Raw genomic sequence first — 12,965 nt, 5'->3', positions numbered from 1 at the left:
TCAAAACTGTAATTAGGCCACTCAGGAACATTCAAGGTTGTCTTGGTAAGCAACTCCAGTGTATATTTGGCCTTGTGTTTTAGGCAATTGTCCTGCTGAAAGGTAAATTTGTCTCCCAGTGTCTGTTGAGAGGAGGTCAAAGACCTGGCAGTGTGGTGCCAGGACAACAACCTCTCCCTCAACGTCAGCAAGACAAAGGAGCTGATTGTGGACTACAGGAAACGGAGGGCCGAGCACACCCTCATTCACATTGAAGGGGCTGTACTGGAGCAGGTGTCCACTGTTCCTTGGTGTCCACATCACTAAGGACCTATCATGGGCCACACACCAACACAGTTGTGAAGAGGGCACGACAACACCTCTTCCCCCTCAGGAGATTTAAAATATTTGGCATGGGTCCTCAGATCCTCAGAAAGTTCTACAGCTGCACCATTGAGAGAATCTTGACGTGCTGCATCACCACGTTGGTATGGCAACTGCTTGGCATCCAATCACAAGGCGCTACAGAGTGTCCTGCCATTCAGACCTCTATACCAGGTGGTGTCAGAGGAAGGCCCTAAAAATTGTCAAAGATACCAGCCACCCAAATCATAGACTGTTTTCTCTACTACCGCACGGCAAGCAATACCAACACACCAAGTCTGGAACCAACAGGACCCTGAAAAGCCTCTACCCCGAAGGCATAAGACTGCTAAATAGTTAGTTAAATAGTTATCCAAATAGCTACCCAGACTATCTGCATTGACCTTTTTTGCACAAACTTTTTTTTACTCTTCACATACGCAGCTACTACTGTTTATTACCTGTCACTTAATCTTAGTTACAGTGCATTCGGAAAGTATTGACTTTTTCCACTTTATGTTCAAATTTGTGCAGCAATGCTCCCCATACAACCTGACAGAGCCTGAGAGGATCTGCAGAGAAGAATGGGAGAAACTCCACAAATACAGGTGTACAAAGCTTGTGCAAAGCTTATATCGTCACCCAGGCATGATGTATTGTATTAAAAAAAGATATTGATGATACAATGCATTCTCCACAGCACGTCTTCTTACAGTATGTAGAGCATGACGTTAGTGACTGAAGTCATTATTTACCGGCCTCGCCCTCACACCCGTTTGTCAGGAGCCAGAAGCCTGAGTCATATGTCACTCGACTTGACCTGCCAGGGTTCAGATAGGATTTATTTTCTTTCAAGTAGTTTTAATGTTTGATTGAACGTGTGCCAGATGGTCAGCATTTCAACATTTGGGACTATTCCATTGGTTCCATTGCAACAGGCAGGCTCAATGAAACGGGGCAAAAGTATTTGAAAGAAAACAAATACTGTATGAACCCAGGACCACCCCAGTGTAGAGTCAAATAGTTATGACATCAGTCAGAGGCAGCTGACTAGGACACACCCCGTGTTCACATCAACAACCACAGAAGGTACCCTAAACCCACACAGCCCAGGCTGCTGACGTGTGGTGTTGTGGGGGAAAACCACTGCTCACTCAAGCTCTCTGATCCTATAAGCAGATGAAAACAATTTCATAGAACATGAGTTCATACGTTGGAGAGTGGTGAGGGAAAGTGCTGAACTAAAGCCACAAAGCCTGTCTTCATTAGCAATACAATATTTATCCTAATTCAAACCATCATGGAAGATGAGGTATTGTGTAGGAAGCTTGTATCCACTACAAGACCATGGTGCTTGCCTACGGAGCAGCAAGAGGAACTGCCCCTCCTTACCTTCAGGCTATGCTCAAACCCTACTCCCCAACCCGAGCACCTCGTTCTGCATCCTCTGGTCTCTTGGCACTCCCACCCCTACGGGAGGGCAGCTCCCGCTCAGCCCAGTCAAAGCTCTGTCCTGGCACCCCATTGGTGGAACCAGCTTCCCCCTAAAGCTAGGGCAAGAAAGTCCCTGCCCATCTTCCGAAAACATCTGAAACCCTACCTAAAGAGTATCTTAAATAACCCCACAGAACCCCGCCTCGCACCCATTTCTCACACCGACTGCTCGAGGATGAGATGCAAATTGGTATTCCACCCACCTTGGTGAGTAATAAAGTTTCTACTCTATTCTATTCTATATGGCTTGGTGTCCCACCCACCTTGGACAGCAGTCCCTGTGCGTGTTCAGTGTCAGTCTGGGCCTGTAGCAGCTCCTGCCGTAGCTCTGTTACCTCCCCCTCCAGTCTGTCTCTCTCAGAATGGGCCGCCTTCAGCAGCCTCTGCAGCTCTGTGCTGTCCCCAGCACTCTGCATGGCCTTCAGCTCCCCAACCTTCTGTCTCTCTAGGTCCACCTGGGCTTTGAGCCGTCCGTTCTCCACCCTCAGGGCATCCGTTGCAGCCCTATGTTCCTCAGCCTCCCGCGTCATCTCACCCCCGGCCTCCACCTCCTTCTCCAGCTGGCCCTGGAGGTCATCCCTCTCCTGCCTGAGGGACCTCACCTGCCCCTGGGTTTCCTGGTGCTCCTCTTCCAGGGTCCTCAGGCTCCCCGTCAGCTGCTGCTGGATGTCCACCAGCTTCTCCCTCTCTGAGTGAGAGCTCTCCACCAGGTCAGTGTAGCGCTGCTCCAGCTCAGCTGCCCGGGACTCGTCCCCGCTCTGGACCTGGGCCACCTCCTGCAGCTTCCCGGCCAGGGCCTCATTCTTCTGGGCCAGCAACTCTACCCTCTCCCTCTGCTGCTGCAGCGATGTCTGTAGGAGGCCCTTCTTCTCGGCCAGGCGCTCATTCTCAGCCGTCAGCTCCTGAACCACCTGCTGTTGGTCGGCCAGCTCCTGTAGTGTTGCCTGGAGCTCCTCTGCCGTGCTGTGCTGACTTTCCTCCATCTTCTGGATCTGCTCCGTCAGGCTCTCCACTGAAGGGTCGTGACCCGGACCCTTCCCCACCCCTACACCACTGCTGCTCACTGAGTCAGACTGCGATGGGATCTTCTCAAACTCTGAGGAGTCCGGAGAGGGCGAGCCCTTGGTGATGTCACTGCCGGAGGAGACTGAGGTTTTGAGCGGGCTGGGTGTGGGTGACTTGGCTGGGGGACTAGTGTTGTTTTCTGAGGGGAGGCCGTTGACGGAGGGCTTGGAGGGGCAAGTGGTGGTGGTAGTGTGGTTGGACAGAGGAGAGGCAGGCAAAGTTTCCAGGGAGAGAAGCTTCTCCTTCAGGGCCTGGTTCTCCTCCCTCAGAGCCGCCAGCTCCCTCTGAAATTTCCCGTTCTTCTCCCTCAGCTCCCCCACCAGGGCCTGGGCATCAGTGGCCTGCTGGGATAGACCTTGGCCTTGATCGGGGGCACCCTCAGGTGGGGTGGAGGGGGTGTTGTGAGGCGAGGGGGATGAAGACAACGAGGCTTTCCCCCGGCAGCGCTGCAGCTCGATCCTCAGCTTGCTGATCTCAAACTCCTTGGCCTTGGCCTCGGCCAGAAGCTCCTTCACCTGGCACTCCAGGAAGCCTCTCTCCGAGCCCTCGGCGTCCACCCTGGGCTTTGTGGTGGTGGAGCCACGCTGGTGCTTGGCTGCCAGGGTGGCCAGGCTGGAGGTGCTGGCGCTGGGGACCATCTTCTTGGTCGTGGAGGTCCGCAGCTGGTCCCTCAGCGACACACGGTCCCGGGTCATGGTGGGAGGAATCTCCCTGGGGGCAGGGATACCAGACTTCTTGGATCCTGATTGGACGCCTGAAAAAGATGATCAAAACACACATTCAGAGTCTGCTGCTTTCTTTTTGAAAGGCCACTAGTAAAGTGGTAATGCTTTGGACTAATGCCTGTAATGTCCTTACCATTCAATAGAAACAATTTCCCACTCAGACTGAAGCTCTATTGTGATGCAGTGATAATATGTTGTTGCAATTGTCATCATCAGGTGTTGCAATTGTCATCAACAGGGGTCAATCATGCAACAATATTCATAGATCCATTTATTTGTTTTGATGGCTGAATGGCTGGCTGGTTGGCACTGTGTCTGTGTTACTGTGGCCATTGAAGGCTTCCTCCGCCTAATAGCATTCCAGTGGGTCCACAGGCCCCGGATGGCTTTCCAGACATCTCTCTCTCAAATACGAAGAGCTTTTACTGATTCATCGCCCGCGTGAGCAGGGCGCCATCTGAAAGGCTTTTATTGTTTGTTTTAAAATTATCAGCAAACAGCAACACAGACACAGGGGGTTCTTGTTACCAGGGATGACCAGGAATGGTCCGGGACACATGGAACGTTCCAGCACAAAGCAGCCCAGTCAGTGGACAGACACAAAAAGAGCGCTGTGTTGATGACACACTAGACTGACTGCCATCAACTCCAGAGGGCACAGACTACTGCACAGCCTGGGCAAGAAGAGATAGACCAGGATTCTGTATAACCCCATAAACAACACACACATCCACACTCGCACACACACAAAACATTCAAGATACACTGGCACGTTGGCTCACATCCACACCTACAAACAAACACACACTCACAAACAAATAGTCTGGGCTCATTTGGAATGGAAATCCTACACCCCTCTGGGCTCTTAAAGCACTTCTCCATTGATGGGCACTTTGCAGGGACTATCACCCCTTTGTACGGGCTGGCTGTGCCTGCCAAGCCTCAGACAATCTCAGGGGCACAGCGTGGTTTAACATTCTTAAAGTGGGGTTCTGTGGATGAAAAGGAGAGTGTTGCTGAGGCCGGGACCACAGAGAAAGGAGTCAGAGACCTAACTTACTTTATCAGCACTCAACTATGCTTCTATATAAAGCAAGGAGCTCGGAACTCGGTGTGCTTTCTTTTTACAATAACACAATCATAAATTGCTAAGCTTGCAAAAATAAAAATGACACACACACACATATATATAGCAAGGACGCTGGACACTTTCTTTTCATAATAAAATAAAATCACAATAAAACGACAAATAGTTCCAGTAAAACATTAAATATCAAAGCTATAAAAAATAACATGGCAGATTGGCTGGCACACAGAGTGACTGCAGACAGACATTGTGGTTTTCCTTCAGTCAAAAAATAAGGACCTAACTACTCCGCTTGAGTGAGAGCAAGCAAAAGCCAGTCATTTAAATGCCCATTAATCAACTTTGCATTGGTTCTCCATCAGTCAGGTAGAGTGAACTCTAGTGTATTTCCCAGTGGACTAGCCTTTGCTTTGCCAAGATCCCAGGCTGTCATTAAAAATCTATAATCACTTACATCTCTGTGCATTTTACAGTGGATGCATCCACTACAGACAGAATGAGGCCATACACACCTAAATGATGTATTATCACATGGAAGATTTTAACATTTTAACAGCTACTTGTTTATGAATAAAGACTGTGATGAAATCAGTTGTGTTAGGTTAAAAAACGACTACATCATAATACATTACAGATTGGCATATTAAGATGTTTGGGGATGCATGTACGGTATGTGTATTAACAGAAACTGACAGACTGACACACACACACACACACACACACACACACACACACACACACACACACACACACACACACACACACACACACACACACACAATTGCTCTTATTCTTATTATATAACATATAGAGGAAGAGTAACAGAAGGAAAGTGAAAGAGAGGGATAGATGAATAAAAGGAGAGTGAATGAGAGAGAGACAGATGTGTTTAAGCTCAGTCCGTTTCCATTAAGATGACTAATGTTTGGAGTTGAAGTGGGACTCTGGGACATCTCCCATTCATAGCCCCCCACATACAGTAACGCTCTCCTTCTACTTCCCAGTCCAACTGAATAAAAACCATATGGACTGTATAAACTCACTTTCCTCATTGGGAGGACTCACCTCCCGTTTACCATGACTTCACTACAGCTTGTCCCTGTGCACATAGCCATGACATAAATCTGTGTGCAAAACAAGCCAACTTAATACGTAGGTAAACATTTACAGTACATTAAAATACAATACAGAGAAAGGAAGGCTGGCTGGAACACAGCCATTCTGACCATTTCTGAAAGATGAAAACAATAGCACATTTTTGGTGGGCCTGTAAACATAATGTGTTACATTTACTTTTTCCCAAACCTAAATATGCTGCACTGACAGCGTATTCTCAAACATTGCATCCTTTTTTTTTTTTTACTGCAGAAGGCCTTCTTACAGTGGTAGCCTACACACTTCAATGCAAAAGATCAACTGCCTGTTCGGCTGTTAAATCCTATTGTATGTAATAAACCACGGTCCCTGTCGAATGCAAAGGTTAGAGCAAAAACTTCAAATTCTAATAGCCTATCTAATAGGCCCAATTAAATGAGAGATGCACCTGGTCATTTCTTGTATGGATAGTGAGGTGAAATAGAGAATAACTGTTGCTTCGTGAGGTATCTCTACATGAAAATACATGTAGAAAAAAGTATGCCTTATTTACTTTGAAGAACTACAAAATAGGGATTTTGTCAGACAGCAGACGCAGCAGCTCTATGGAGATGCGATGATTACTTGGAATGAAATAATAAAGTCATCAAATAAAACAAATGTAATATATACTACACAATAACTGAAATATTTTATAAAAGTAAAGTGAATAAATGGTGGTTAACAAGTGAGCCGTAATGGGCAGTCACTACCATCATGGGGACTTTTATTAATTGTTTTATTCTGTGTTGTTACAGAATTCAACCCACATAATGCATAGTGCATTTAACATTTGAAAAAATGATTGAAACCGAAATCAGAAACCGTGATTATAAAAAAACTAATGTAAAGCCTACAAATGTCAATGGAAAAGGTGAAACGTTTGTTCGATCGTTTAACTGTGCTTCAGATTGGATCGCAATGAGCAAAATACTTCAAATAGCTGGATCTATTTACTAATGTGAAGTAGGTCCAATAAATGAGAGAAGGGATGAATGGTAACCTATCCAAACTTGTTGTAGGCCTATAGGCTATTTCAAGAGTTACCTATGAAACCATCACAGTCAGAAAAGGGGAGGAGTTTTAATATACCTATTTCAAATTATTTTAGAATGCAAAGATAAAATAAAGATTTAGAGATTTTTGATCTCTTCTTACTAACGGCAAATGATTAAATCTTGTTATTATATTTAACTACCTGTTTTTTGTTATAAATAAGAATGTCATCATATATTCTCCATTTGCACAAGGCTACTACTAGGCTTCTTTTGCCTTCTTGCAATGCAAGACTTCAACCACTAGAAACTGTGCGTACCCATGGTCTACAGTGTGCGGGAGGATAAGCACATTCTCATGTCAAATTCAGTTTTTATAAATGGCAAATTTTGAGTGAAAACTGGCTAACACATATTTTGGGGCATATTTTGTGCATATGCAACGTTTACAAATGAGGCCCCAGACCTGGGTTCAAATAGTATTTGAAATAGTGCTTGATGGAGCTTGCCTGGCACATTAGAGCCAATGGAATAGTTCCAAATGTGCAAACCCCGTCCATCTGGCAGACAGGCTCAATTGAACGCTCAAAGTATTTGAAAGAAAACAAATACGAGTTTATTTCTCATTCCACATCTCATATAGAGGCCTAACAATGGAACCCTCTCTCTCTCTCTTACTCTCTTTCTCTCTCTCGCTCTCTCACTCTTTCTCTCTCTCAGCGTTACTGTAGCCAACCCTTCCCTGTCCAAAAGGAGGGTTCGGTCTCACATAGAGCCAGGTATGGGCAGTGATAGTTAGTGGCACAGTTGGCCATGCAGCCTCAAGGCCAAGACAGAGCAGCTGCTCAATGGGAATCATCTCATCTTATCCTCATCAAACAGTCCGCCAATCTCAGAGGAGAGCAGAGGCATGCTTTATCCAGGAGAGGTGCCAGTTATCAGATGCTAGCTGGGCTATAAAAGGGGGGTGATAGGAAGGAGAACATTGAAGAAAAGCCTCAGTGCCTCAATTTATCTATGCTGAGATCGACATGTTTGATACAGTGCAGAAGATAGACCGATTTGACTTTTTTCTTCCAACACATCATATAAAACCATCCATAACTTCTAAACCTCTTAGCTAAGCCTACTTTCAGGGTATTCATGATCCACCATATGTTTCACAATTTAAAATAAGTTAAAGGAAAGCACAAAGAAGACAAGCTGTGAATTAATAGCCAACTATTTAAAATCCTCAGTTGGGACAAACGCTTCCTGACTCCAAAGTTATCTGGGCCTGACTTGCCAAGCCTTTGACAGACAATGACAACTCCTTATTTTTATGGGTTACTGAAATGGTGAGAGAGAGAGAAAGTGGGGAAGAAAAAGAGAGATGAGAGAGAAAGGCTGAGAGTAACAGAGAGATCAAAAAAATCTATGGAGAGAGATAGCGAATGACTCGTTTCAAGAAACTAGGCGTATGTCACATGTCACTACTTCACAGGAGCAGCATTTGAACGTAAACATTATAAAAAAACAAAATCGAAATACGTTTTTTTCTCGCAGAAATGCCTTCTGGAACATGTGAACTTCATATGCCTTAATAACAAACTAGTATTTCATCCATAAAATTGTTAAATTACAAGCCTAGTTGGTTTAGCCATGGAAATAAACAAGAACCTTCCCACTGATTGGCTGAGATAAAGCATGGGCTAGACATGCCGGGAGCTGAGTTTGGATTGGTCTGCCATGTAGCCGGCTTCTGTCTATAACATGAGCTGTTCAGTATGTGTTGACAGTCCTTTTTTTTAACCTTTATTTAACTAGGCAAGTCAGTTAAGAACAAATTCTTATTTTCAATGACGGCCTAGGAACAGTGGGTTAACTGCCTGTTCAGGGGCAGAACGACAGATTTGTACCTTGTCAGCTTGGGGGTTTGAACTTGCAACCTTCCGGTTACTAGTCCAACACTCTAACCACTAGGCTACCCTGCCGCCCTACCGCACCTAACATTATATGATATAACGTTAGCCATCGAGAACAACAAAAGTTTTGCTACTTTTCCCAACATTGATGCCCTAAATTTAGCTGGTGCTATCGACAGATCAGAAGGAAAAAGTGATGGGCTACTTTCTGCACACACCACGGTCAGTATGAACCGGGGTGACTTGACACAGAGCTGGCCAAACAAGATGTAGCTACAAACAAAATGGAGTTAAATGGCTCCAGTCTGATAAGTTTCTAATTTTGTCAGGAAGTAATTTTCATCGCAAGTTAAAGTGTACTGTTTGTTAGCTAGCAAACGTTAGCTTGCTGGATCGCTAGTTAACGTCATGTGTATGATCTGTGTTACAATATTATTTGAAACAGAAAACCATTTGCATTGATAGTTATAGCCTAATGTTAACTAGCTAACATTGAACCTAGTTTGTTAGGTTTAACCACCTGCAGATTCATACTACAGCTATGACAATGTCTGTATTGGTAGTAGTATGAGTTGGGGTTATGCCGGTTCATCGTTTAGCTAGCTAGCTACATGTCTAAACAAAAGTTTCTACTTTGGCTGGTTTATTACATGACCCATCAAATTAGCAGGTGTATATGGGCGTGATTAAGGCCATCTATTGTATTTCATGAACATGTGCACATGTCTAGACAATAGTGACCCTTCCACTTAGCTAGATGTGAGTGAGGGGTGGTTATAGCATTTCCTTCACATGACTCATCAATTTAGACAAGTGTGTCGGGTAAGCGTCATCTAAAAATATAAAATATCTTTTATCTTGACACTTTCTGTTTTTGATATTGCTACTATGCAAGTACTATCACTGTACCGTTTACATCTTCTGTATCCTATGCATGTGACAAATAAACATAGATTTTATTTGATATAGTGTGTGTTTACCACATGGCCTCACATGTGAATCCTTAAAGAGATGGGTGGGGCTAAGGCTTAAGAGGGTGTGAACGATACTGAAGGGGTGTAGACAAAGAAGAGCTCTCCAGTAGGTGTACTAAAAAATTCAAGGGCCATTTTCTAAGAAGTGGGTTTACAAGTTTATCAACTTTCCCATTGTTCCTCAACTGCAGTGTATGATATACCATTTTCTAGCTCTGAGTCTCTACTTTTATCCAATGTAAAAAATACAATTTCAAATGTTGCTACATAAGACCGACTTGAGGTGGTCGGTCACATATATACAAAAGCATGTGGACACCCCTTCAAATGAGTGGATTCGGCTATTTCAGCCACACCCGTTGCTGACAGGTATATAAAATCGAGCACACATTCATGTTATCTCCATAGACAAACATTGGCAGCAAAATTTCAACGTGGCACCGTCAGAGGATGCCACCTTTCCAACAAGTTAGTGAAATGTATGGCCTACTAAAGCTGCATCGGGCAACTGTAAGTGCTGTTATTGTGAAGTGGAAACGTCAAGGTGAAACAATGGCTCAGCCGCAAATTGGTAGGTCACACAAGCTCACAGAACAGGACCACAGAGTGCTGTGCGTAAAAATTGTCTGTCCTCAGTTGCAACAATTACTAATGAGTTCCAAATTGCCTCTGGAAGCAACGTCAGCAGAATAACTGTTTGTCTGGAAATTCATGAAATGGGTTTCCATGGCCGAGCTGCCATACACAAGCCTAAGATCACCATGCGCAATGCCAAGCGTCGGCTGGAGTGGTGTAAAGCTCGCCGCTATTGGACTCTGGAGCAGTGGAAACCCGTTCTCTGGAGTGATGAATCACGCTTCACCATCTGGCAGTCTGACAGATGAATCTGGAGGTTTGGAGGATTCCAGGAGAACACTACCTTCCCCAATGCATAGTGCCATCTGTAAAGTTTGGTGGAGAAGGAATAATGGTCTGGGGTTGTTTTTCATGGTTCGGGCTAGGAACTTTAGTTCCAGTGAAGGGAAATCTAAACACTACAGCATACATTGACATTCTAAACAGGCCTAATCGCCCAACATCAGTGCCCAACCTCACTAATGCTCTTGTGGCTGAATGTTAGCAAGTCTCTGAAGAAATGTTCCAACATCTAGTGGAACGCCTTCCCAGAAGAGTGGAGGCTGTTATAACAGCAAAGCGGGACCAACTCCATATTAATGCCCATGATTTTGGAATGAGACGTTCGACGAGCAGATGTCCACATACTTTTAGCCATGTGTAAATCCTCCAACAACCTCTGGAGACTGACTCTCATTGATAGCAAAGTGTAAATAATGTGAAACATTAGCTTTGGAAAGAAAGATAACTACTGCTGCCAAGTAGAATGGGCTTTCGGTCATGTTGAGGAACACTAGAAAGGCTACACAACATTTTTTGACAAGAGTTTTCTTTTTTGTGCTCATTTGGTAAGAAAGTAATATTCACAATAGTGAATCATGGACTAATCATTGCAGGATAGGGGGTTTTGGAGGAGAAGCCACAGTAACAGGATTTAGATTGCAGGCGGCCAAATGAAGCCAGCAGTGGAAGCCAAGATCAACAGGCTTGACCAAAGTCATTAACCCAAACTCCAACTTTTAACTTAAAACATTCATGTTTCTACACAGAATACTGCTGACATGCCAGAAAACACATGTCCACACAGAGAGAACCATTGTTAGTAACCCCACTTCTGATCTCGAGTCCTGTTGAAATGGCTTCCTGAAATAATCGGAAATGATTGCTTTGTTTACATTAATTAATTGTTTAATTAATTAATAACACACAGTATGAGTACCTCATCACAATAATGCACTCTGGTCCATATCTATCTTTTTAATGAAGATGAGGTTTGAAATCACAGATCGGCAGGGGACTTGTGGCTCAGTGGCTTCTGGACACCAGCGTTACCAGCCAGCCAAGCCAAGCCAGCAGCCAAGAGGTAACAGGCTGCATTGTGAGGGGAAGGAAAGGCAGCCCCCAGCCCAGCCGTCTTTAATTTCATTTACACGGGGGGACAGGAGAGGGAGTGACGATGACAGATAAGTGGCCGGGGCCAGTCAGGCCGGTCAAGTGTCAGAACCGTTGGCATCTGCAATGACACAGTGGTACCGTCAGTCAGTGGCTGACTGCTATCACGAAGGAATTAATGACCTTTGAAAGGGAAAGAATCTCCCTCAGTCTCATTTCCACACCACACACGTGTGTGCACACACACACACACACGTCTCATTTCCACCCCTAGCCCGCCCCCTCTGGAGTTCCAGGAAGTGCAGTCTAATGTTTTCCAGTCAGGTGGACGTGGGGGGTACAGAGCAGTCAGATAAAAAATAATATCCATCTCTCTCTCTGTCTGGGGTTTCCTGTTGTCCAGGCAGCAACTGGACAGGACATAGCCTGGTGGTCCCAGATATGTTTGTGCTGTCTTGGCAACTCAACACAGGAGTTGGCAAGATGGCACAAACAGATCTGTGACCAGACTAGACAGGACGGGATGGGGAGTGACTGGGTAAACTGGAGCTTATCTCTCAGGCCCTGGGCTCACACAGGCATTCCACTCTTCTTGCTGGTGCGGAAGACAGACTCACAGTGGGGTTTCCATATGCGTCACTGTGATACAGGAAATGGTCAGCCAGGATGGTCAGTCAGTCAGGGACAGGGGAGGCAAACGTTAACGCTAGCTGTCACAGTCCAAGGGACACATCATCCTCCAGACCTTGATTCAAATAGTATTTATGTTCTTTTAAAGACTAACGGTTCCTTTGGTTCCATCATCAGACAAACATCAGACAACAATTAAAATCATCATCCTAACTCTTCTAGCAGAAATAGATACTGCCAACTATGAGTTAGCCAAGAAACACAGACTCTAGCATTGTTTACTTGCAATACTAGTAAGTACAGATATTCCACTAAGGTTCCTGAAACTCGGACAGACGGTCTAAATTCACTCTGGTCAAAACTTAATCTCTTGGCCTGTGTCTCAGGTCCCAAAGACTTAAATGGACTGATATTCCACAATAGTTCCTCCATATGAGTTGATGAAAGCTCTAGCCTAAATGCACTTACACTGACTGGGCTTTTTTCTGGCCAAAACATAATCTCTTGGTCCCAGGTCCCAAAGACTTTGGGTCAGAGTCAGGACATGACATCATAATGTGGAGGAGGAGAGTGCATAGTATGATTAGAGAGCGGATCTGCAGATCACA

At 44.9% G+C, this 12,965-nt stretch overlaps 1 protein-coding gene across 3 annotated transcripts in view; it reads right to left on the bottom strand.

Annotated features, from left to right (window-relative positions):
* LOC109892746 (cytospin-B) overlaps window positions 1-12,965 on the bottom strand; it is a 165,013-nt gene that overhangs the window by 66,006 nt on the left and 86,042 nt on the right. For all 3 annotated transcript variants that reach the window (XM_020485495.2, XM_020485496.2, XM_020485497.2), the window contains one exon: window positions 2,100-3,655. In XM_020485495.2, coding sequence (XP_020341084.1) covers window positions 2,100-3,655 — 1,556 coding nt within the window. The remainder of the gene's footprint in view (window positions 1-2,099; window positions 3,656-12,965) is intronic.

Source organism: Oncorhynchus kisutch, linkage group LG6 (assembly GCF_002021735.2).
Source record: "Oncorhynchus kisutch isolate 150728-3 linkage group LG6, Okis_V2, whole genome shotgun sequence".
Classification (NCBI taxonomy): Eukaryota; Metazoa; Chordata; class Actinopteri; order Salmoniformes; family Salmonidae; genus Oncorhynchus; species Oncorhynchus kisutch.
This window is presented reverse-complemented; position numbering and strand designations above follow the sequence as displayed.